This window comes from Artemia sp. Qi Xiang Cuo, chromosome 11 (assembly GCF_049724085.1).
Source record: "Artemia sp. Qi Xiang Cuo chromosome 11, ASM4972408v1, whole genome shotgun sequence".
Lineage (NCBI taxonomy): Eukaryota > Metazoa > Arthropoda > Branchiopoda > Anostraca > Artemiidae > Artemia > Artemia sp. Qi Xiang Cuo.
The window spans coordinates 59,045,009-59,072,508 of NC_142804.1; the positions used below are offsets into that span (position 1 = coordinate 59,045,009).

The 27,500-nt window shown below is 36.4% G+C and overlaps 1 protein-coding gene across 1 annotated transcript in view; it reads left to right on the forward strand.

Moving 5' to 3' along the window:
* Nucleotides 1-27,500, forward strand: part of LOC148947182 (general transcription factor 3C polypeptide 1-like) — a 193,899-nt gene that overhangs the window by 63,940 nt on the left and 102,459 nt on the right. Inside the window, exons 7-9 of the mRNA XM_089096918.1 lie at nucleotides 12,376-12,565; nucleotides 16,390-16,612; nucleotides 19,513-19,872. Coding sequence (XP_088953044.1) covers nucleotides 12,376-12,565; nucleotides 16,390-16,612; nucleotides 19,513-19,872 — 773 coding nt within the window. The remainder of the gene's footprint in view (nucleotides 1-12,375; nucleotides 12,566-16,389; nucleotides 16,613-19,512; nucleotides 19,873-27,500) is intronic.

Genomic DNA, 27,500 nt, shown 5'->3' on the forward strand with positions numbered 1-27,500 from the left:
ATGTCGTAACTGTGCGTGTGTTGTCTCTGTGTTTGTTGTCTTTGTGTGTGTCTTTATCGTCTCTATGTGAGTGTGTCGTCTCTGTGTTTTTGTCTTCTCTGTATGTTTGTCCTCTCTGTGTGTGAGTCGTCTCTTTGTGTCTGTCGTCTCTGTGTGTTTGTCCTCTCTGTGCGTGAGTTGGCTCTGTATGTGTGTCGTCTCTGTGCGTGTGTCGTCTCTTTGTGTGTTTCGTATCTGTGTGTGTGTGTGTGTGTGTCGTCTGTGTGTGTGTATGTTGTCTCTGTGTGTTTGTAGTCTCTGTGTGTGTGTGTCGTCGCTCTATGTGTCTCGTCTCTGTGTGTTTGTCGTCTCTGTGTGTGTTTGTGTAAGTCGTCACTTTGTGTATGTCGTCTCTGTGTGTGTGTAGTCTCTGTGTGTGTGTCGTCTCTGTATGGGTGTCGTCTCTGTGTGTGTGTTGTCTCTATGCATGTGTTGTCTCTATGTGTGTTTCGTATCTGTGTGTGTGTGTTCTCTCTGTGTGCGTGTTGTCTTGAGTGTCCTTACTAAAAAAACTACTGTATTAAAAAAAATAAATTAAATTGATCATACGACCTAAATTATTTCATCAGATACGCCATGTCTCGTCTCTCTGTGTGTGTTGACTCTGTGTGTGTGTGTCGGCTCTGTGCATGTGTCGTCTCTATGTGTCGTTTCTCTGTGTTTGTCCTCTCTGTGTGTGATTCGTCTCTTTGTGTCTGTCGTCTCTGTGTTTTTGTCCTCTCTGTGTGTGAGTGGACTCTGTGTGTGTGTGTCGTCTCTGTGCATGTGTCGTCTCTGTGGGTGTTTCGTATCTGTGTGTCTGTCATCTCTATGTCTGTGTTGTCTCTATGTGTGTGTCGTCTCTGTGTGTATGTGTCGTTTCTGTGTGTTTGTACTCTCTGTGCGTGTGTAGTCTCTTTGTGCGTTTCGTATCCGTGTGTGTGTTGTATCTTTGTGTGTGTTGTCTCTGTGTGCTTCTAGTCTCTCTATGTGTGTCGTCTCTCTGTTTGTTTAGTCTCTATGTGTGTGTGTCGTCTCTCTGTGTAATTCGTCACTTTGAGTTTGTCGTCTCTGTATGTATGTATCGTCTCTGTGTGTTTGTCGTCTCTATGTGTAAGTCGTCACTTTGAGTGTGTCGTCTCTGTGTGTGTGTGTCGTCTCTATGTCTGTTTCGTATCTTTGTGTGTGTGACGTCTCTTTGTGTGTGTCGTCTCTATGTGTGTTTGTCATTTCTGTGTGTGTGTCTCGTCTCTCTGTGTGTGTTGACTGTGTGTGTGTATCGTCTCTGTGCATGTGTCGTCTCTATGTGTCTTTTCTGTGTGTTTGTCCTCTCTGTGTGTGATTCGTCTCTTTATGTATGTCGTCTCTGTGTGTTTTTTAAATTTTTGGGTCACCTGCCGGAGACTCTGGGCGGGTGGGCGCCCCCAAATATTGTCCCAAATTCCTCTCTCAATTTAGCACTTGTTCACGGATGCCCAGCGTCTCCAATCACTTTCCCAATTGTATCCATTCATTGTCTCAGCTCAGTATAGAAAATCTGAGCCAATTTAAACTTTTTCAAATTTAGGGTCACGTGCCAGAGACTCTGAGCAGGTGAGTTGGGCACCTCCAAAAATTTTTCCCAACTTCCACTCCAGCCTTAGAACTTATTCACGGACACCTAAAACCATCAACGGTTAGACTGTTGCCCTAGCGGTAACAATGCCATGCTCTACACACATACCAACAATATATTTTTGTTTTTTGTTTTCCATTTTCACAATGGGGTCCCAATCGAGCTCATGTCCATCGCTTAGCATTCAGGCCTTGACAAATAAAGCCCAGATAGTCGGACCCCAACGCTCCAATCTGAACACTGACTAAGACCTCAATTCTGAGCTAGTGAATTTCAACTATTCAGGCTGGTGGACTAAGACCCGAATTCTGAGCTAATGAATTTCAACCATTTAGCCTGGTGGACTAGGACCCCAATTCTGAGCTAGTGAATTTCCACCGTTCAGGTTGGTGGACTGGGACCCCCATTCTGAGCTAGTGGATTTCCAATATTCAGTCTGGTGGACTAACACCCCAATTCTGAGCTAGTAGATTTCAACCATTCAGGCTGGTGGACTAAGACCCCAATTCTGAGCTAGTGAATATCCACCATTCAGGCTGGTGGACTTAGACCCCCCTTCTGAGCTAGTGGATTTCCACCATTCAGGCTGGTGGACTCAGACCCGACTTCTGAGCCAGTGGATTTCAATCATTCTGGCTGGTGGACTGAGACCCCACTTCTGAGCTAGTGGATTTCAACCATTCTGGCACTTTGACTTTTCATTCCCAATTAAATTAAAAAATAAGCATTTTCAACTAGAAATAAAGAGCATCGTTAAAAACTAAGACGAATGGAAATTATCCCGTATATGAAGTTAGCTACCCCCTCCGAAATACCTTGTTCTTTATGTTAGACTTTGACTTTTCATTCCCAATTAAATTAAAAAAATAAGCATTTTCAACTAGAAATAAGGAGCATCGGTAAAAACTAAGACGAATGGAAATTATCCCGTATATGAAGTGAGCTACCCCCCTCCGAAATACCTTGTTCTTTATGTTAGACTTTGTCTTTTCATTCCCAATTAAATTAAAAAAATAAGCATTTTCAACTAGAAATAAGGAGCATCGTTAAAAACTAAGACGAATGGAAATTATCCCGTATATGAAGTTAGGTACCCCCTCCGAAATACCTTGTTCTTTATGTTAGACTTTGACTTTTCAGCCCCAATTAAATTAAAAAATAAGTATTTTCAACTAGAAATAAGGAGCATCGTTAGAAACCAAGACGAATGGAAATTATCCCGTATATGAAGTTAGCTACCCCCTCCGAAATACCTTGTTCTTTATGTTAGACTTTGACTTTTCATTCCCAATTAAATATTAAAATAAACATTTTCAACTAGAAATAAGGAGCATCGTTAAAAACTAAGACGAATGGAAATTATCCCGTATATGAAGTTAGCTACCCCCTCCAAAATCTCTTGTTCTTTGTGTTAGAGTTTGACTTTTCATTCCCAATTAAATTAAAAAATAAGCATTTTCAAATAGAAATAAGGAGCATCGTTAAAAAAAACTACGACGAATGGAAATTATCTTCGATTCAGAGCATTTTTTGTTTCCCCTCCAAAATTGACCCCCCCGCCCTTTCCGTTCCTCAGAATTGGGGGAACTAAGGGTCTCTGAGCCTTCCCCTTGAGGCAGATCCCATTTATTTTCGATTCTGAGTATTTTTGGTTTTCCCTCCAAAATTGACCCCCCCTCCCCTACTCTCAGAAATGGGGGAACGAAATGCCTCTGAGCCTTCCCCTTGAGGCAGATCCCGTTTATTTTCGATTCTGAGTATTTTTGGTTTTCCCTCCAATATTGACCCCCCCACCCCCGCCCTCAGAAATGGGGGAACGAAGGGCCTCTGAGCCTTGCCCTTGAGGCAGATCCCATTTATTTTCGATTCTGAGTATTTTTGGTTTTCCCTCCAAAATTGACCCCCTCCCCTGCCCTCAGAAATGGGGGAACGACGGGCCTCCGAGCCTTCCCCTTGAGGCCGATCCCTTTTATTTTCGATTCTGAGTATTTGTGGTTTTCCCTCCAAAATTGACCCCCCCCCTGCCCTCAGAAATGGGGGAACGAAGGGCCTCTGAGCCTTCCCCTTGATGCAGATCACATTTATTTTCTATTCTGAGTATTTTTGGTTTTCCCTCCACAATTGACCCCCCCGCCCCTGCCCTCAGAAATCGGGGAACGAAGGGCCTCTGAGCCTTCCCCTTGAGGCAGATCCCGTTTATTTTCGATTCTGAGTATTTTTGGTTTTCTCTCCAAAATTGACCCCCCTCCCCTGCCCTCAGAAATGGGGGAAGGAGGGAACGTTAAACTATTTTAAATTGGCAACACTCTCCAAACATCACATGTGTATTATACAGTACACAATCAACCCATCTCCCCCAAAACACTTTTCAGCCATTTCTTGTTAAGTTTTTTTATTTCTAAACTATTTTAAATGGACAACAAATTGAATTATTTGCAAATGTTAAACCCTTTTCTTTTTTTTACTCCCCCTTAATAGGATCAAATTCGTGAATTCTACACTCCAATCCGGAAATCTCATTACCCCTTTTTAAATTTGCCAGTTTTTTAAGAAAAATGTGCACGTTAACTGTAGATGTACATTCATTGTGCAATTGTTATCAAAAACAGAAAAAAAAACTGTTTGTTTAAATTATATTATTACGACCATACTCTCAAAACATGTTTGACTACATTATACACTGCCAAATAACCAGTCTGGTAATCTGCCTTGGAAAGGAGCCATGGAACGTAGAATAGCATGGTCCTATGGCGGTCGTAGAATAACACGGTCCTATGGCGGTCGTAGAATTCAATATTAGCATTCTACTCGTATTCAACAGTATCGACAATTTTCAAAAATCCGTTTGTTTTTCTTAACTTCTCCCTCTGCTTTTAATTTCACTCATTGAAAATAAAATCAATAGATAAAGGAAGAGATAGATCAGAAAAATGTACAGGAGGAAAATTAAGAATTTTAAAGGAAGGATCAGAAAGCTTTTACTTGCTTAAGTGCAAAAACAGAACCTCGGAAGGGCTAAAAGAAAATTTATGTTTTGCGTACTTGTGATTTTTAATGCGGGCAATTTTAAAATACGCAAGTCGTTTCAGAGCTAGGCCTTTATTTTACATTAGTATTTATTTATTTATTTATTTTTTTTGTATCTATCCATCTTATTTTAGGTATTTATTTGTTTTGATATCACTTTCAGTTGATATCCTCATAAGTGTACGTAACTTATTTAAGGATAATCATTGGTGTTTTTATCCAACTATTTTCTTCAGGGGCGTAGCTCCAGCATTTTTATTGTGGGGGGGGGGGGGCAAGAGGGGTCCACATCGGGAGAGCCAAGGGGCATGGGCCATATAATTTTTTCTCCAAATTATTGGGGGGTTGCAACTGCTTTCTCAAACGACGCCACTGTTTCTTCCTGTGTCGAGAAATCGCAAATGATAGTTTTGAATGGTTTTAGGCTGGATTTTCTCTGGTACTTTCTAAATAAATAAGGAAATTGTTGGTTTTTCTTTTGGTTTAAAAGTTCTTTAGTCGAACTAGTCAGCCATGACAAAAAAACAACAAAGAGAGGTAAAACTCAATGAAAAGACAGCAAACGAGACTGCGGCCAGTATAGAGAGAAAACTCTGGCAGTACTGGCAGTAGATGCCAGTCTCTCTACTGGCTGCAGTCTCGATTGTTGTCATTTCATTGAGTTTTACCTCTCTTTGTTGTTTTTCTTTTGGTATTATAAAAATAAAATAAACCAAGTTATTTGAGTTGGTTGAGTAAAAACATAATACTTGATAGATGAAAGTAGATTTTTCTTTGTCAATTTGACAAAGGGAACAATGTTAGTTCCGCAAATTCTTATGCTTCAGTTTTTTAAGGAGTAAAAAATCATTTTCAACTCTCGACATTTTTCTCACTATACGTCGTAAAATTTTCTAGAGAGACTTGCAGTTCGAAAGCTTTTATAATCTATAACTATTACTGTAAGCCTCATCAATCCAACACGAACCGATTGAAAGTAAAACAGAAAAACTTGGAATATTTAAGAAAATCGCTTGGTCGTTACTGTATTTTCCACCTCTCCCTGCTTCGTAGCGTTATTTCGTCGGTGAAATTTCTCAAAATTTAGCTTGGATCCAGATAAACTTTAGTTAAGTCTGAATGGTTCCAGGAACCTCAACTTGGGAACCGAGAGTTAATACGCTAGAAGAAAATCTAGACAATACTAGATTTTCTGAGAATGAGATGGGATCTGAAAATTGACATTCTGTTATAGCGTTCATTTTTAATTCTGTTATAGCTTTCATTTTAAATAGCTTTCCAAATGGGTACCTAGTAGTACAGTCAATCTAAGGTTTAACCTTAAACAAATTGCAATAGCTTTGATTCTGGTATCATTCGAACCGGAAAAGAATTCTCTACAACAATATAAAAAATTGGCCAAAATTGGACCAGGTGAAATCCACTGTTTTTCGTCTTTTCTTCTAAAATGGCGATTTTTTTAAAAACAACTTAATTTGCACGTGTAGAAAGTCAGTAATAGGTAAATCTTGTACATAGATCACAAATATGCACTTTTTTGTTTTGAACGCTCAAGCTCAGCCCCCCCCCCCCTCCCGTCCCTAAATCAAGCGTCGACGTAAGTCTAAGAGCAACATTACGCGAAGTTGAATTCATATAGGAAAAAATTGGACTGCTAATGCAGAAAAGAAGTCACATCCATGTTAATTTAACCACATTCCTGACAATTCTTTTCGCAGCCAAGAACTGCTTGAGGAAAAGGAAGCAGTTTGCACGTTTTAGTCCCAATCTTCTTAACAATGGCTTCAATGTCCTAAATTGTACCTGAAGTGGTTGCTTTAGGCTCAGTGTGCAAGTAGATCTTGTGGTGCTCAGGAATACAATGATAAAATAACAAGATCAGCTAGTCGGTATCATCACCGATAACTAAAGTGTCCCAAGTCTTTAAACACTCAACCTTTGTAAGCACAATAAGCAAGTCAGCACCAGCTTTAGCTTGGATGGTTCTCACACCATTGCCTCGTAAATAATCAGAAAGTACATTGACGAAACGGGCTTTATTCTTTTTGCATGAAAGAAATTCCTCTTTTGGGTGGTTAGTCTCATTTCTTAGCTAAACAGTACTTCCCGTCCAGTGACACGGTTTTGCTTAAGATGAGTCATATCTTTTGTCGAAGCAGCGATGTCGTAGCCATCAAAGACAATAATGGCGTCTGGATATTTGGCCGAAGCAAAGTTCCAGTATCAGTCTAAGATATTCAAATATGTTTATTTTTTCGCCCAGGGAATCCTGTGAAGCAAAGTCGCCCACGTCTAAGACGTAGGTGCAAGTCAGACTAAGCTTATCCCCAATATTATCAATTTCTGAAAGTCGCTAGCTTTTGCCAGCTGTGGTTTATTTGGCTTCCGGATCATGCTCGAATCATAAAAAAAGCGATGCAGGATAGGAGCAAAGTTCATATTCAAATGAAGATTCTTCGCCCATATTCAGTCTTTTGGATATAATTCGAAGACCCTGAAATAGCAATGAAGGGTCTAAGCGGTGGATTTCTCCCCCATTTTTGCTTCACCGTCATAACGACTGCCTGATCCTTCTGTCTGAAAGAATGCTCCTTCAGAGATTTCCCTACCATTCCGTCAAGAATCTCCTTCCCGACTTCCTCTGCTTTGTCGGCGTTCAAGTTTACTGCAGCAGTCATGCCAGTAGCAAGTCTTCGAAGTGATAGCGGATAACCCTCAAAAAGAGACGACTGCTCGACCAAGTCAATAACTATTTGGGTCACTTTGCAGTCCTTCTGCTGCCTTTAAATACCAGACTCTCTGTGTTAGTCGCTTGTGTGATACAAAACATCCGTAAGTTCTTGCATCAGAAGATTAACGTGAGCACAGGGTGGATGTCCCATTACCCACTGAAGTCTCTGTACTTCTGTCACTCCTCCACCTCTAGTCATTCCGGTTGCCGTTTTCCGACTTCTCATCTGTTCTTGTTCTATGACCAAACCTGTAGATAAACCGGCTCAAAATCTGTCTGATTTTCTCGCAATCTTTTTTTCGAAGTCTGATTTTTTTCGAAAGACTGGAAAAGTGTTTGGCTTGTGTGTTCAGGTCTGTTCATCTGCTGTATATACAGCCTCTCCGACTTCGTGTAAGTGTTGTGACCAGCTTCTCCGAGGTAAGGTAGCATGTCGGAAATTGTTTGCAAATGAAGTTTCCAAACACCAATGTTCGAGGTGCCAGAAAAAATTGACCTACCTAAAACAGTTATTGCAGTTTAACTTTTGAAAGGATCAATCAACCAAACTAAGAGTTCTTCCTTGAGACATGAAGGCTAGATGGTACTCTTACTAATTTTTGTAGAATTTTTCACCAAAGGGTGTCTGAGTAACTGAGAGTGTCCGGTTAAACCCATGCCCGGTTCAACTCCGAACTCCACTGTGTAAAACTGGGTTTCATATGCATTAGAATTTTATGCACTGAAAAAATATAAATGCTTTTACTTTTATAACTTTAATAAAGCTAACATTTTGATTACTAAATATCAGTATGTGTATATTAAACTGACAATGCACATTCTTTGTATTTTTTCAGTAAAGTGCAAATTATGTTCTGGCCTTGAGAAGGCATAGGGGTTTTGAGCCCTACTCATGTTAATTTCTGCTCGGTTTTAGTTTGACTCGGCTATTTATTGTAATTTCTGCTCGTTTTGGGTTTCATTTATTTATCGATTCTGATTTGTGGTAGTTTCACGCTTGGTAGATTATTTGTTATTTTTGCTCATTTTTGGTTTAATTTAGTTCTTTACTTTTCTTTGAAAAACTTATTTTGTGGAAAAAGTTTTTTTTAATTAATTTCTGTTCGTTTTATATTGACATAGTTTTTTCGGGAAAAAGAAAATAATACTTTAAATCTCTTCGTTTTTTTAAGACTTTATAGTTTGGCCTGCTATGTGTATGCTGGAGAAAACTTTTCAGCAATTTTTAACAGCATACGCCCTTTTAAAAATCTGGACACAAATAGTAGTGTTTAATTTAGTTTCATACCTTCTCTAGTTGACCTGAAAAAGAAAACTTTATACCATTCGCAAAAAAATCTTTTTACTTTCTTTGATAGCTTGGATACACTTACGCTATTTTGATTTGGTTGAATTTTAAAAGCAGAAGTAGCCCTGAAAGTTTGAACATAATACCCTCAGTCGTTCTTGGGATACTGCTGAGATGTCCGATTGGAAATTAGCATTAACACAGTGCATTTTGATTTAATCTTAAGGCAACATTTGGTTCTTAAACATAATGGCAAATGGGAGAGTGGGCGTGGGAGGGGGATTATTTGCCCTCCAATCATTTTTGACTATTAAAAAGTGCATCAGCCCTTTCTATTTTCAATCGAATGAGCCCTTTTTATAGTTTCTACAACATCACTTTCTATAAAAACCTTTCATCCTTAAAGACCTAATTTCCAAAACTTTCAACTACGTTGAATAAAATGGCTATCTAAAAATTTTGATTCGATGTGTTTGGGGAAAAGGTGGGCGTGAGAGGGGGTTTAGTTGCCCTCAAATCACTTTTGACTATTAAAAAGGGCATTAGGCCTTTGAATTTTCCATCGAATGAGTCCTTTTTCAAGTTTCTACGACAAAGATTTCAATAAAAACCTTATATGCCCCTAGGGCATGACTTATAACCCTTTCCCTGAAGACTGTGGGGGGAGTGTCCTGCCAAAGGTATAATTTCCAGAACTTTCAACTGCATGGAACAAAATGGCTACCTAAAAATTTTGATTTGATGTGTTTGGGGGACTGGTAGGCTTAGAAGGGGTGTTAGTTGCCTTCCAATCACTTTCGACTATTAAAAAGGGCACTAGCCATTTTAATTTCCAATCGAATGAGCCCTTTTTGAAGTTTCTACGGCAACGTTTTCTATAAAAACCTTATATACCCCCTAGGCGTAACTTACACCCCTTGCCCTGAGGGCTGTGGGGGGTTGTCGTCCTCAAAGACCTAATTTCCAGAACTTTCAACTACGTTGAACAAAATGGATGCCCCCAGGGTATAACTTACAACCCTTGCCCTGAGGGCTGTGGGGGAGTGTCCTCTTTAAAAATATATTTTCTATCTGGAAATCAACTAAGCTGAACAAAATGGCTATCTAAAAATTCTGATTGGATGTGTTTGGAGAAATGGTGGGCGTGGAGGGGGTGTTAGTTGCCAGTCACTTTCAACTCTTAAAAAGGGCAATAGCCATTTCAATTTCCAATCGAATTAGCACTTTTTGAAGTTTCTATGACAATGCTTTCTATAAAAGCCATATATGTCCCCAGGGCATAACTTACAGCCCTTGCCCTTAGGGCTGTGGGGGGGGGTGTCATCCTCTAAAACATAATTTCTATCTGGAAATCAACTACGCTGAACAAAATGGCTATCTCAAAATTATGATCGGATGTGTTTCGGGAAATTGTGGGCGTGGAAGGGGTGTTATTTGCCATCCAATCCCTTTCGACTATTCAAAGGGGCACTAGCCATTTTAATTTCCAATTGAATTAGCCTTTTTTGAAGTTTTTACGACAACGCTTTATATAAAAACCTTATATGCCCCCAGGGCATAACTTACAACCTTAGCCCTGAGGTCTGTTGGGGGGCTATCATCCTAATAGACGTAGTTTCTAAAATTTCCAGCTACGTAGGACAAAATGGATGCCCCTAGGGCATAACTTACAACACTTACCCTGAGGGCTGTGGCGGAGTGTCCTCCTCAAAACATAGTTTCTATCCGGAAATCAACTACGCTGAACAAAATGGCTATCTCAAAATTTTGATTGGATGTGTTTGGGGAAATAGTGGGCGTGGAAGGGGTGTGAATTGCCTTTCAACCAATTTAGACTATTAAAAAGGGTACTAGCCATTTCAATTTCCAATCAAATTAGCCCTTTTAGAAGTTTTTACGACAACTTCTTTTATACGAAGTGCCCTGGTCTAAAGAAAAAAAAATGAATACTACATTGTGCCAACATCGTTCTTATATGCCCCCAGGGCATAACTTAAAACCCTTGCCCTGAGGATTGTGGGGAAGTGTCCTCCTCAAAAACATAATTTCTATCTTGAAATCAACTACGCTGAACGAAATGGCTATCTCAAAATTTCGATTGGATGTGTTTGAGGAAATGGTGGGCCTGGAAGGGGTGTTAGCTGCCTTCCAATCACTTTCGACTATTAAAAAGGTCACTAGCCATTCCAATTTCCAATCGAATAAGCCCTTTTCGAAGTTTTACGACAACTCCTGTCATACGAAGTGCCCTGGTATAGAAAAAAAGAACGAAAAATAAAAAATATAGTTTACCAGCATCGTTCTTTACTTAGGCAGCGCGATCGCGCTGCCTATGAAAATAAAGACAACTTTTCAACTTTTGTTGAATTTTTTATTTTATATTTTTGAGTGTTTCTAAAGGAATTTTAAAAATATATATTTTCATGTGTATATGTAGGCTGTATTGTTACCTAATAAATGAATCATAAACAAATATTAATTTCTTTCAATTATATTTATATGAGGTCACCAGGAAACTTGCAATCGTAAAATGGAGTCGTGAATGAAAAAAGTTTAGGAAGCCCTGCTTTAGAGTATGAATAACACCAAACTCTTCAAATGCCTTTAACAGCTTCACAAGACATTCTTGTCATACCGTACGTATAATTATAAAGTTGTGGTTATAGATCTCAATCATTCTAGTAGAGAAGCAGTATTTATTGACAATAAACTGTATCCTTACTTTTGATGGCTCATAGTAAAATATACCCATCACGTTCTTTCACTGTTTAGCTATGTTTGGATTTCAGCTTGGGAAAACCTACCTTGGATCTTGAATGTAACTAAAAAGTGAGCTAGAAGCCAAAATTGATCACTAAGTGTACTGCTTATACGTTCTTTCAAACTCGAATGTCGGCAAAAGGGTCAGCTTGTTCTTGCGCATCACCGCATCTATTGAATAATTTCTCACCGAGAGCGTTGAAGAACATTGCCGATGCGTGCCAATTTTGATATGTGTTCAAAACCACTTATTTGATTCGAATTGCGTAGGGGGGGGGGGGTGATATGCAAGATACTAGGACTTGACTTCTTCCTAGCATTTCAGCATAGGAAGTGTAAATTTTCTCTGCGTGGATCCGACTTTCTGTAATATCCAACGTGTATTAATGCATGTTTTATCTAGCGCGTGTGTGTTTGTGGGGGTGGGAGGACAAACGACTCAGGGATGGTCAAAACACAGAACTGAGTCCATGTTCGTGATGTATGCACCAGATTTTCTTATCACCGACTTTATAGAAGTGCAAATTGATTTTTTTTTTTTTTTTAAGTCTTTATTTTAGAAGAAAAGACAAAAAACGTCAATTTTGCCTCGATCGATTTTGACCGATTTTTTATATATTGTAGAGATTTTTTTTCCGGTTTGAATGATACCAAAATCAAAATTATTGCAATTTGTTTTCGGTAACCTCTAAAATTAATTTAGATTGACTGTGCTATAGAGATTTCTGGGGGGAAAACATGTCAAGCGTCGGATTATTTGCCCCCAACCACGCACTGCACTCCTGGCCTAGGCATTGAATCAGGAGATCCGTACCTGTACAACGCAGACCATTGGTCAGCATGGGAAAAAGTTTTTTTTAAGTCTGTGTGAAGATGATCTCAAATATCTTCTTCCAATTATTATGCTTTCACCTCCACGCTTTGTCTCTATTCTAGAGGGTGCTTTATCGTTCACTATACCCTAGTGCTTCTGAAGAGGAGTATAGTTATAAAGGAAAGGTTGGCGAGAAAACAATTAGTGTTTTGCGGTTAGTGGAACCTGATGTTAGAGAGCAAGATTTGCTGAAAACTCCTGATGAAGATGAAGAAATAGAAGATGGGGAAGATGATGATGATGGTGTTGAAGGTAGTTATGTGACACTTTTGTTGGTTTTTTATTGATCCTTATAATAAATTTAGTTATATGACATAATAAAACGAAATGAAAATGCCGGAAAGGGTAAAACTTTTAGCAAGACAGTGATCTTAGGAAAAAAAACAATTTTTTTTTATACAAGCAGTGATAAAATCCGAACATCTCAGCTCCGCACCTGGAAGCCTTAACAATGGGAAAAAATTAAGAATAAGAAAAAACCTATCTTGAATAAATTAACACTACATAGAAAAATATTCTGCTTTTTTTTACTGATTTGCAATGATAAGACTAACATAAGTTTAAATAATAAAATTACTTATTATAATTAATCTATTTATATTATAATTTATTTATGTCATAATTTTATAATGATTAATAAATAATATTATTTGTTATATATAAAAACTGATAAAGATCCTTCTGAGTTATTGCTGGTGCATTGGGCGTCGAATTGACGTTTCAGTTGCTGTTTGTTTTTTCTTTTTTTTTCTTTTTTTTTTTTGCAGGGACAAGTAGTAAGCTTGTCGCCCACCCGGACCTCGTATTGCCAAGCAAAGCATCGATTCACTGTGCTACAACAAGGTTAATATATTAAACTTAAATAATTTAATAATTTTAAATAATTAAATAATTAAACTCCTGACGATGACCAGAAAACGAAAGATGATGAGGATGACGTCGAAAGTAGTTACGTTATATTGGTTCATAAATGAATATTCTACTCGTGATATGTTTCCTAGTAATAGTTTGACTTAATCAGGAATAACGAGAAAAAAGCGACATATGTAAAAAAGGACTTTTCTTTGTTGCTTAAAATGGGGGACTGTAATTCTCCTTTAAGGGGTTTTCGGCTACAAGGATTCACATCTTTTTGGTTTCATTGACCTCACAATTATTCACTCACCGAGCCAGAATTGGGATACTACTGAGACCTTTTCTGAGGAAAAAAAAAATCTAAAATTGCATAAAAAATAGTAAAATTTTCGTTTTTTTTCAACGATTTTCAACCATTCTGCGTCGTATTTTAATCTGAAAAACAGTTTTTAGTTCTACACATTTTAGCAGTGATTGGTTATGCCTAGGTCCCTGACCCTTCATCTCGTTACATCACTGAAGACTGATTTTATTATAGTTATTGATGTATTACTAGAATATTTATTAGAGTATCATGTTTTTGGGGTTTTTCACTTCGATCTGACACCATTTTCGAGGGGTTTTAGGCTTTTTTCGAGATTCCTATAAACTAGGGTTTCGCAATGAACTTTTACCAATAAGTTTAGCCGGAATGACAGTTACCGTGAATGAATCAATTTCAAATTGTATTTCTTCTTCCTTTTGCGTTTTTTTTTTTTTTCTTTTTTTTTTTTTTAGTTCCTGGTTACTATGGGCTCTCCACTTTTAGTTCTTTACTAGGTTGTGTCTGGAGCCATAATCATGCTATTCTGATTTGGCCGTTCTGTTGTAATATATTAGACAACGTGAACATTTAAAAAAAAAAAAATGGAGAAAATAAATGCCGAATAATATGATTTGACGTCAGTGCTTCTGTTATCGCCGAATTGTTCGAGGTTATATCAAGCCTTCTCGAAGGAAATTGGACTCCGGAATTCGGTAAATTTGTATCCATAAATACACCAGGGTTAATTTGGTAGGAGTATTTAGGTAACTAGGTTTTATTTGGGAGACTCTGAAAAACACCGAGACGGTGTAAATAGCCTTGATTTTTGTTTAACAGGAAACATAGAGAGAGAAAAAAAAATTAAAATGAAAGAAACATAAAATTATATACACGAAGAATAACAATAAAACAAACGCTCACATAAACAAATAATTTGTAATTAAAAGTGCAGTTCAATGGGAAAGTGCAGTAAGAGTAGCGGTCAGGGAACTACTAGACTGCACAGTATCAACTGCACACTCATGATAAACGATTAATGCTACAACTATAGAATGTCTGCTAAAAATTTTAGTAATCATTTATACATCATTTACGTTTATCCTATAAGCCTTCTAAATATGTTTTTGGGGCTTAAAATATCCTTCACTCTTTTAGATCAAACCTTCCAATCTTCCTCAAGTTGAGATCAAAGGTCTAAAGCTCTAAACCAAAACGTTTCGTCTAAAGAGGTTTTCCTTGATATCTGATCATTTAATAGTATTTTTTTCATTCCTCAGTTTCTCTATTGATATTACCTTTTCCTTCTTTATGAAAGTCTAGGCCTTAAGAGTATTTGCTTGTTTTTAAGAATTAGACTTCTAAACATTCCCTAAAATTATATAACAGGTGTAAAATTTAAAAGTAAAATGCAGTCTCTACCAATATTGCCCCGTAGTCTCTGAAAATTTAATATTAAAGTTTTCTTGTTCGTTGCCTCCCTAGATTTTACTTTTTCTCTCTTCATGATGTTCGGTCTAGGAAATATTGTGGAGAGTGAGGCTAACCCCCGTTCGCATTGATATTTTACTAATATTGAGAATTAGCTACCGCTAATTTGAGCCAAGGTAATTTCGAAGACCACACTGTCTTTCCATGATGATAAATAAAAGTTCAATTAGGGATAAATCCTTTTAATAGACCGTGATAAATTTCACAAAAAACACTAGATATTTCGGTCACATATGCAGTGACTGTCATTACTACTGATGACGGTCACTGCATATCTGACCGAAATATCTAGTATTTTTTTGTAAACTTTATCACCGTCTATTAAAAGGATTTATCCATATTTGAACTTTTTATTTATCGTAATTTGAGCCAATGAGAACTTTTCATAGAATTTTCCAATTAATTAGAAAGTTATATGAAAAATCAAATTTGCTCAAATTAGCGCTAGCTTAATCTCGGTCTTTGTAAAATATTGTGAATGGCCCTTATGGCAACATTCTAATCTGGTGTAATCTTGTCGACAACTTGTTATCAATTAACTAATAGAGATATATGAAATAACTCTTTACCCTGTTACTCTCTCACTATCTTTTTAAGTAGCCTTGTGTGATGATTCTGATGTAAAATTACAGTCATTATTTTTATGTCAAAAAACTCATTGCAGACATGGACGGTAGATAGCGGCAATGGTTTTTACTCTTTACCCAGTTCATTAGAAAGCTTTATGGAAAATTATATTTGCTCAAATTAGCGCTAGCTAAATCTCGGTATTAGTTAAATCTCATTGATAATGGACCTTAAGGCAACATTCTAATCTGGTGTAATCTTGTCGACAACTTGTTATCAATTAACTAATAGAGATATATGAAATAACTCTTTACCCTGTTACTCTCTCACTATCTTTTTAAGTAGCCTTGTTTGATGATTCTGATGTAAAATTACAGTCATAATTTTTATGTCAAAATAACTCATTGCAGACATGGACGGTAGATTGCCGCAATGGTTTTTACACTACAGAAGTTACTCAAGTTGTCAGTCTTCTGATTGTGGCTAATCTATGCTTTGTGTAATTTGAATCAAGTTTCCCAGTATATTTACGAATAAAATGTTCATAGATACATTTACAGCGCAGATAAAATGTCTTGACAATGTTGTGCTTAGAGCCTATGTTTTTAAGGCAAGATTTACAATCAAATTTAGCTAATATCGAGAATTACCGAGCGCTAATATGAGCCAATCTGAATTTTTCGGCTAAACAGAAAGTTCTGTGGAAAACCTGGCTCAAATTAGCGCTAGCTGGTTCTCTGTTTTAGTAAAATTTCAACGCAAATGGGCCTTTGATGAGTGTTAGGTCGCACTCGGGTGGGAAAGAGCGCAAGTCCTCTGGTTCTATAATGTTGCCATTTAGATTTAATATGGTTTTTTGCAGGAATTTTGGACATGTCAAGGATTGTACAGAGCTATAAGATGGGCCTAGGGCGACTTGCCTATGAAACAATCCGCGAAGCAGGCCCTCGGGGATTTTCGCAGACAGGACTTGGGAATAAGTTGGGTCTTTCTAAGCTAGATTCAAGAACTATTTTACGGTACTTCACGAAGCATAATGTCGTCAACCTTGTTACCTTACAAGTAAAGCGACAAAAAACTGTTATGTAAGTATGCTTTGGGCTTGACCTCTCCTCCCCAAAACTTGAAGATTTTGTATTTATCTCTTTGTTTTTTTGGGGCTTACATCTCAGTCGCCTCATTTCAATCTTTTGATACGTTTTGCGTCCATTTCCAATATACTCTTGTACATAATAAGTGGCCAAAAACGAATGAATTAATAGCACATTCTCGAATAAATTAGTTTAATACAAAGCATGAATAAATTCTATTTTTCGCTTGTAATAAAACCAAATTTGTTTTAAAATGAAAAAACAGTTGCAACCTTAAGAAAACCCCACATTTTTACGTATTTAATATCCCCCCCCCCCAATTCAAGAGAAAAAAATGGTCTGATCCCTCACTCCCGAGCGGCTTGATATATGTTGAAAACCTGATCTATAAATTCATGTTAAGGTTTTAGATCAGGGAGAAAGTACCTTTATTTTGACCATGAACCGAAAGTATTGTTTGGACTCTAGTAAGGAGGTGATATACAAAAGTCTCGGCAATGCGTATCATGGCTGGTTAGCCGTGATAACCAAATAAAGTTACTGGTCACACTTGGACCATAAACTGCGTACATGAGATTTGGCTATCGTCAACGGGTCTGTCTCCATAGTCCCAAGACGAGCAGAAAGTCGTTTACGGGGAATCTGTCCGATCTGTGGCTTATTCACTTTTCATTTTTGGACAAGGTAAAAAGAAAGCTTTGGAGGATAATTAGCTATTGACTGTTAAGCTACTGATGAGGTCCTCTAAGGGCCAGTACATTCCTCTGATGAGAAACGGGCCGGAAGAACCTTATAGCAATCTCAGCAACGGAGATGATATAGGTTGTGCCTCTCGCTTGGAGCAGAGTATTTTCATGACATCTCCCTCTTATCACTTGGTAGATGCAGTGGCGCCATGAGCAGTTTGCCCACTGCCACCAATTTTGGTTTTCACAAATAGGTCTAGCCAGTTTTGCCTGAGAATTTGTTTAATTTGAATAGAATTGTTACTTAGAGTGTTTTAAAATAGTGAATATTATTGAAACTGATAATTTAGAAGTATAGAGAGTTTCTTCACTTGAAGGCAGGACTGAATATCTGAAAATTTACAGTTGAAGGTGTAAAAATGAAAAGACTGGTTTGAGTTACGTATAGTTTATGCAAAAAAATAGATAATATAATAAAAAACTAATTTAATTAAATGTTCTGATTTCTGAACAAATACTGATAAAAAAAAGTAGTAATAAAAAAAAGTAGTAATAAAAAAAAAGTATAATAATATTTCAAACCCTCTTTTTTGTTTCCATTAACCTTTTTTTTATACCTTTATTATTTTGAATATGGTATTAAAGTAATAAATATTAAACAGAATATAATAAATAGATAATATAATAATTATTTGGTATATATAATATAATAATAAACAAGAAATATAATAATATGATAAATACAATAAAGAAAGAATATAGAATATATTAATAAATAAAAAATAGAACAAAAAAAAACATTTTCAACCTTTAAATTATTTATTTATCTGTTTTATTTTAATTATAATTGTGTATAAAATTATTTGAATCGTCTCCCTACCTTTTTGTCAAAAATGTTGGCCGCCCTTACCTTTGCCAGTATATGTCTTGAAATTTGAGGTTACAAAGACACTATCTACTTTATAAGTTACTCGAAAGCTGTTACGCGTTTTGCATATGGTGGAGCAGACAATTTTGTCATAATTTGAACTTCTGATCTTAACCTAACCTGAAACAGTTAAATCGTCATCCTTCTCTCGGCTTATGGGTTGTTTTATTTGTCCAGTGTTTACTTATATTCGATTCTATCGAGCAAAAAATCATATTACAAAGTCCAATGCCTTAGTGGAGATTGTACTATGTTTCCTAGTGAGTGGTGGGGCCTTAACTGAAATGAGATTTAGGTACCAACACTGTACGGATTTCTTTTCGTTGGAGTTGATTTTGTGGGAGATTTTTAATGGACAAAGTTGAACGACTCTCAAGGGTAGGGAAACACAGTTGCCTTTGACTGTTTAGTTTGAATCTGTGATATTTAAAATCAATGTATAATTTTGCATGACAATGGCTATGGCTGTGATTTTCGTATGTTTAGTGCCTTATTATGATAAGAACTGCCGCTGATCGGCATGCTCGTTTTGTGGCGTTTGAAAATAAAATCGTTTTATATTATATATTATATTATATTACATCTGAAGAAGTGACTCGAGCTAAGTTGTAACTGGAGTGGAATGTCGGGTTTCCGTTAGCGTCAGGAGCCTCAGTGGTAGCCGAATTTTACGCGAGCGAAAACAAAAAATTCTTTCAGTTGTTCGAACATTCGGTTCGCTTCTTTTTCAAATCATAGCTGAGAAAATGTTTTTCCAGTCGGAAAAAAATGTTGAAAGTAAGTAAAAGGTTTCTTTTTATTCATTAAAAAAAGCCCTTTGTACATAGGCTTGATGGCAGTCAGTCTAGGTTCCTTTGGTAATTTGGCATTTCACAAAAAAAAAAAATGTACTCAAAACCCTTGAAATACCTATTTTTATTAAAATCTCAGTTAGGATATTTTTATTTTAACATTTTATCTGGTAAATTTTTTTCTTTGAATTTTTTGATTTAGTTAAGCAAGTTTTGGGCATTTTCTCGGTTCGATTGTGTTCATTCTTTTAGAAAAAAAGCTTGAAAGTATATACATTTTTTTTTTTATGGTCGCTTTTACAAATCCAGAGAATGTAAAAACGTGATGAATATGGCCATGTGGCAAGTGAAAAAAGAAAGAAAGGAAGAATTTTTATTTATTGACGTCTATTAAAGAGCGGAAAAATTCATGTCTATATTAACCTAACATCACGCACTTGAAATTTTTTCTACATTTGAATTTTTGTAGAACTTTCACTCACTTTTAAGGTACATTGCCCCTACGGAGAAAGAGAATCAAATTCCAACTGACCTGGAACCTTCAATTACTGGAACTTCAGCCTATCAGAGACCAAAGCCACCACCGAAAAAGTCAAAAGAAGTCACCAAATCTATCCCTGTATCGAACATACCTTTAATGCAAGGAGCAATCAATGCTCATCTGGAAGACGACACAGTAGAATTAGAAGCCAGTGATCTGACAGTTGATTTGGAAGCTGAAGAGTGTGAAGCAGAAAATGTCATTATGACGGACCGGTCACCCGAAGAGGGAATCGTTGTGGCTGAAGCAATGTCAAATGACGTTTTAATTACAGATTCGATGCATGTTGTATATCAAAGCATTAAAGAGTAAGTTTGCTTTATATGTTTGTTTGTAATCATGACCCAGATCTGACTTAGATTCAACTAAATATATGTTTCAACATATTATATCATTGGAAGTGATATAGTTTGCTTTATACATTCCGTTGTAGGCGTGGCTCAGATATGACTTCGATTCAGCCCCATAGTCTGATTTCCTTACGATTCTCGATATCATTTCTAGGAAAATTTAAAGTAATTTGTTTTCAACGTACTTTATCAATGGAATTATATAAACAAGTAGGGTTGCTTCATATGTTTCGCTGTAGTCATGGCCCAGATCAGATTTTGGTTCAACCTTGTTGTCTGACTTTCCTACGATTCTCGATATCATTTCTAAAAAAAAATAAAAGTACTATGTTAGAATATGCTATATCAATAGAATTGCATAAACGAGTAGGTTTGCTTCATATGTTTCGCTTTAGGCGTGGTCCAGATCTGATTTTGGTTCAACCCTGTAGTCTGACTTTCCTACGATTCTCGATATCATTTAAAAAAAAATAAAATAAAAGTACTATGTTTACAACGTGTTATATCATAGGGAATTGTATAAACGAGTAGGTTTGCTTCATATGTTTCGCTGTAGGCGTGGCCCGGATCCGATTTCGGTTCAACCCTCATAGTCTGACTTCCCTACGATTCTCGATATAATTTCTAAAAAAATATATCAAAATTACTAGGTATAAACGAATAGGTTTGATTCTTATGTTTTGCCATAGTCGTGGCCCAGATCTTATTTTGGTTCAACCCCATATTCTGACTTCCCTACGATTCTCGATATCATTTCTAGGAAAATTTAAAGTAATTTGTTTTCAACGTACTTTATCAATGGAATTATATAAACAAGTAGGGTTGCTTCATATGTTTCGCTGTAGTCGTGGCCCAGATCAGATTTTGGTTCAACCTTGTTGTCTGACTTTCCTACGATTCTCGATATCATTTCTAAAAAAAAAAATAAAATTAATATGTTAGAATATGCTATATCAATGGAATTGCATAAACGAGTAGGTTTGCTTCATATGTTTCGCTTTAGGCGTGGTCCAGATCTGATTTTGGTTCAACCCTGTAGTCTGACTTTCCTACGATTCTCGATATCATTTAAAAAAAATAAAATAAAAGTACTATGTTTACAACGTGTTATATCATAGGGAATTGTATAAACGAGTAGGTTTGCTTCATATGTTTCGCTGTAGGCGTGGCCCGGATCCGATTTCGGTTCAACCCTCATAGTCTGACTTCCCTACGATTCTCGATATAATTTCTAAAAAAATATATCAAAATTACTAGGTATAAACGAATAGGTTTGATTCTTATGTTTCGCCGTAGTCGTGGCCCAGATCTTATTTTGGTTCAACCCCATATTCTGACTTCCCTACGATTCTCGATATCATTTCTAGAAAAATTTAAAAGTACTATGTCTACAACATGCTGTATCAATGGAATTGTATAAGTGAGTAGGTTTGATTCATATGTTTCACTGTATTCGTGACCCAGATGTGATTTCGGTTCAATCCCCATAGTCTGACTTCCCTACGGTTCTCAATATTATGTCTAGAAAAATTTAAAAATACTATGTTTACAACATGCTATATCAATGAAATTGTATAAACAAGTAGGTTCGCTTCATATGTTTCAGAGTAGGCGTGGTCCATATCTGATTTAGGTTAAACCCCCGTAGTCTGACTTCCCTACGATTCTTGATATCATTGCTATAAAAATTTAAAAGTACTATATTTACAACATGCTATATCAATGAAATTGTATAAACGAGTAGGTTTGCTTCATATGTTTCAGAGTAGGCGTGGCCCATATCTGATTTCGGTTCAACTCCCGTAGTCTGACTTCCCTACGATTCTTGATATCATTGCTAGAAAAATTTAAAAGTACTATATTTACAACATGCTATATCAATGAAATTGTATAAACGAGTAGGTTTGCTTCATATGTTTCAGAGTAGGCATGGCCCATATCTGATTTCGGTTCAACCCCCGTAGTCTGACTTCCCTACGATTCTTGATATCATTGCTAGAAAAATTTAAAAGTACTATATTTACAACATGCTATATCAATGAAATTGTATAAACGAGTAGGTTTGCTTAATATGTTTCGCTGTAGTTGTGACCCAGATCTTATTTTGGTTCAATCCCATACTCTGACTTCCCTGCGATTCTCGATATCATTTCTAGAAAAATTTAAAAGTACTATGTTTACAACGTGCAGTATCTATAGAATTGTACAAACGAGTAGGTTTGCTTCATATGTCTCGCTGTAGGCGTGGCCCAGATCTGATTTCGGTTCAACCCCCATACTCTGACTTCCCTACGATTCTCGTTATTATTTCTAGAAAAATTTTAAATTACTATGTTTACAACATGCTATATCAATAGAATTGTGTAAACGAGTAGGTTTGCTTCATATGTTTTGCTGTAGGCGTGGCCCATATCTGATTTCGGTTCAACCCCCATAGTCTGACTTCCCTACGATTCTCGATATCATTTCTAGAAAAATTTTAAAGTACTATGTTTGCAACATGCTACATCAATGGGATTGTATGAACGAGTAGGTTTGCTTCATATGTTTCGCTGTAGGCGTGGTCCAGATCTGATTTCGGTTCAACCCCCATAGTCTGACTTCCCTATGATTCTCATTATTATTTCTAGAAAAATTTAAAAGTACTATGTTTACAACATGCTATATCAATAGAATTGTATAAACTAGTAGGTTTGCTTCATATGTTTCGCTGTAGGCGTGGCCCATATCTTATTTTGGTTCAACCCCATAGTCTGTCTTCCGTACGATTCTCGATATCCTTTCTAGAAAAATTTAAAAGTACTAGGTTTACAGCATATTGTATCAATGGAATTATGTAAATGAGTTGGTTTGCTTCCTTTGTTTCGCTGTAGTCGTGGCCCAGATCCTATTTTGGTTCAACCCCATAGTCTGACCTCCCTACAATCCTCGATGTTATTTCTAGAAAAATTTAAAAGTACTATTTTTACAACATACTATATCAATGGAATTGTATAAACGAGTAGGTTTGCTTCATATGTTTCGCTGTAGTCGTGGCCCAGATCTGATTTCGGTTCAACCCCATAGCCTGACTTCACTACGATTCTCGACATCATTTCTAGGAAAATTTATTATTTTTTCGATATCATTTCTAGGACAATCCATTTAGTTCGACTGTTTTAAAAAGATGTTGTTTTCGTCACTGCTTTCCTGTTTTTAAATCCATTCCTATCAAATATATTAAATAAAAAAAACAAGTTTTTTAAACTGAAAGTAAGGAGCGACATTAAAACTTAAAACGAACAGAAATTATTCCGTATATGAAAGGGGCTGTCCCCTCCTCAACGCCTCGCTCTTTACGCTAAAGTTTTTTATTGTTTTAAAAAATAAAGTTGTGAGACAGAGTCAAACTTTAGCGTAAAGAGCGAGGCGTTGAGGAGGGGACAGCCCTTCCATGTACGGAATAATTTCTATTCGTTTTAAGTTTTAATGTCGCTCCTTACTTTCAGTTTTAAAAACTTGTTTTTTTTTATTTAATTTCTGATCGTTTTTTAGTTGATGCAGCTTTTATTTTGGCTCACCGTCATTGAATAAGTAAACAAAATTTGCATAAAAATTTTCCTTTTCTTTTGCTAAATGGCTGTCTCTAAATTTGGTTCTGACGTAATTTACAAATTAACTTAAGTAACGAACTTCTATATTCGTATATTTTTCTTCTCGCCAAAAATACAAAGTTGCAGATTTTTGCAGATATGAGCTTGAAACCTATGTTATAGGGTTTTCTGATACGCTGAATCTGACGGTGTGATTTTTATTAAAATTCTTTCACTTTTAGGGGATGTTTCCCCCCTCTTTAAAAAATCAGGTAAATTTTCTCAGGCTCGTAGCCTTTGATGAATAATACTAAACTTAATACAATTCATATATTTAGAATCAGCATTATAAGCCCATTTTTTTTATACATTTATTGACATCAAAGTTCCGTTTTTAAAAGTGTCGCTTACTATTTAACCGTATCGCTTGTTTTTTTGTATTGTTTTTTTTTTATTACGTATATGTTATTACTTATATGACGGGGTTCTGACCATATTCAAAAACCCGCTATCTGCGTTAAAATTTTAAAAAAAAAATTATTCAAAAACTCCAGAATAACAAAGGCCATTTAATTAGAATAGATAGCTCTTTTGAAAGCACTAAAAAAAAACGGTAGCGTAAAGAGCGAGGTATTGACTTGGGGGGGAACCCCCTCATATACGTAATAATTTCTGTTCGTTTTAAGTCCTAATGTTGCTTCTTACTTTCAGTTGAAAAAACTTGTTTTTTTTTTAATTTAATTTCTGATCTTTTTTAAATAATGCTTGGAAATCCGGCGCCCCCTTCATAGAAATGTCACTTACCCCAAAGAAACATCCTCCACGGAAAGATTATCCCGAGTAACCCCCTCCTCCAGCCCCCCCCCCCCACCAGAAAAAAATTCTTCCTGAAAATGTCTGTATACTTCCCAATAACCAAAACAATATGTAAGCAATGGGCAAAGTTCATAACTTGCAGCCCTACCCCTGGGAACTCTGGGGGATTAAGTCATCGTAATAGACATATTTATTAGATTTTTGACTATGCTGAACAAAATGGCTATCTCAAAATTTTGATTGGCTGACTTAGAGACAAAAATGGGCGTGGGAGGGGGCCTAGGTGCCCTCCATTTTTTTTAGTCACTTAAAAAGGGCACTAGAACTTTTAATTTCCGTTCGAATGAGCCCTCTCAAGATATTCCAGGACCACTGGGTCAATACGATTACCCCTGGGGGAAAAAAAACAACAAAAAAACAAATAAACACGCACCCGTGATCTTTCTTCTGGCAAAAAATGCAAAATTCCACATTTTTGTAGATAGGAGCTTGAAACCTCTACAGTAAGGTTCTCTGATACGCTGAATATGATGGTGTGAATTTCATTAAAGTTCTATAACTTTTAGGGGGTCTTTCTCCCTTTTTTCGAAAATCAGCCAAATTTTCTCAGGTGTGTAACTTTTGATGGGTAACACTAAACTTGATGAAACTTATATATTTGAAATCAGAATTAAAATCTGATTGTTTTGATGTATCTATTGGTACCAAAATTCCGTTTCGGTTTCCATTGAGCCGGGTCGCTCCTTACTTACAGTTCGTTATCACGAACTGTTTGATTTAATATACAATTAGCTAAACAGAACTTCTATTTATTTTGTTTTGAGTGGAGCATGTATGGCACTATTGCCGTTTGGGGGAATTTGAATTTGAATGGCGACAAAATCAAGTTTATTTCCGGTTGTTTCTCGACAAAAGACAATTGGGACACTTCACTTTTCTTTTACTGTTTTAAGTTTACCTCATTTTAACCACCGGTTTGGTCTTTTTAAATAATTACTGAATGAAGGGGATTGATAAGACAAGGAACAGGATCAAGGATAAAATGAGAGGATGAATCAGGAGAAGAAAGAAGATATAGGAGGAATATGGAAAAAAGTAGTAAGGGAAATAGAAAGAATAATATCAGAAAGAAGAAAATAAGGGATTAGAGAGAATGAAAGATGAATGGAGGGGAAAGATGGATAGGGGAATAAAATAGGACATGAAGGGAGAGAGATTGATTAGAAATATTTCAACTTAAGGTTTTGTTCCGTATGTCAGTTTTGATATTTTGTTTTTCTGCTCCTTCTGTTTTAATATTTCAGTGAAAAGCTACACCTTCTTAAGCTCTTTGTTGCATCAGGTTTTTAGCTTATTTTCTTCCCTGTTGTTTTATTATTATTATTATCATCATTTATTTATTGTCGCCTTCTTCCAAAAACTATCTGTATATGGAAGTCTTTTTCACTTAAAATTGAATTCCCGGTTTTTCTTAATTTTTAAAATATGTATGATTGTATAAATTTCCACTTAAGCTATTCAAACAATCAGTCTTGATTTTCACTGTCCTTAGTACTTCAAATACCAAATTTGGTAGAAAATTTGAAATACATAGGGTGTTTTTTCACAGTTGAAAAAAAGTTAGGGAGAATAGAAAGATAAGTCTGCGAGCCAAGATTAGGATATTGGAAGCTACAGTAATGACAGTAGTCAAGTATGGCTCTGAACTGTGGGTGTTTCGGAAGTCGGAGTTGTTAGATATTTTCCAGAGTGAATACCCATTTGACTGATCGTATTTTAAAGGTTAAGCTGTACGAAAAATGTTGTTTTATCCGCTTTCTAGGACTACAATAAGAGAAATTTTGGGAGGAGTAGGACACGTTTTTTCAATGAAGGGTGAAAGATTGCCAAAGATCGTCCTTTTCAGCCATTCGTTTATGGCCAAACGAAAAGCAGGTCGTCACTGAATGGGAAGAGGTCGTAAGAAAGGATTTAGAGGAAATTAGAAATTTTGGGAGGTATAAAGAGGGAAGCTTTTGAAGAATAGGCTGCGATGGAGGAGGAACGTGCGCAGCTTTGTTGGCCTTAGGCGACTTGGTGCTGCTCTGTGTTGTTAGTAGCTATAGCATTAGTTATCGGCAAACCGCTTTTTAACATTTGCAAATCACCAATACCCCAAAATCACTTATATTCTGTGTTTTTCACGGGTGTTCTTTATTCAAGTCCGACTTTTGGATTGTATGACATATTTTAGCAGTTGGCAAAGTACTAAAAAAATATATGATTTTCTTCAATATCAAAAATGAAACCTATACCGCTTTTTTTAGTATTAAATACTGTTCCACGAAAGTTATCATAGCAAGTCCTCTTAAAATTACTCGCTGTTCTTTTATAATGATAAAGTCCCTGTCATTTGACATCTTTAACAACCTGAATATCGAGAGTCTTATTACCAAAGTGAACATTTTTATCTCCATTTTTTATTACCTAGTCCTTGTCGACATTGCAAAGTACCAATGCCTCAAAATTACTTGAATTCAACAGTTTTCACATTTGTTAATTTATCACAATTGTAGTAGAGCAGTTGGTGAAGTACTCTAAAAACAGTCAATTTTCTCTAATAACAAAAGTTAAATCCAACCATCTGGCTTTAATGGCTTTATTATTATTATATGTTTTTACCAGTTGTGTCAATTTATGGAAACTAGGGAATGGGAGATGAGGGTAAAAATGCACTTTTCAAAATACAGGGAGGAGTAATTTTTTCTTCAATTTTTCAATGAAAATACCAATAAAAGTTATTTTCAGTGGAAATACCAAATAAATGGGGTTTTCCATAATCTAGGAGAGAGGCAAAGATCTTAGGGGCAAATGCCCCCCCCCCTAATTGATGCCGCTATGTATTACCAAAGTGGATCAATTTGTGACACTTGCAAGGCACCGATACTCCGAAATCACTCGAATTCAACATGTTTGACATTCATTTGTTATCTAAGGCTTAGTTTAACATTTGATGAAGTACAGCACTAAAATTTGTTTTTCGTTAATAGTAAAAGGGAATCAAATCTGACTTGATTTGTTTTCTTTATTATTATCCGCTTTACAGAAAGCGAATAGGCCGAAAAAAGGTCATAGAGAACGATTTAAATGGAATATAAACTTCATGGGAGGGGCTGATGAGTGAAGCTGTGAGTAGATAGGGGTGGAGGAGTGTGCACG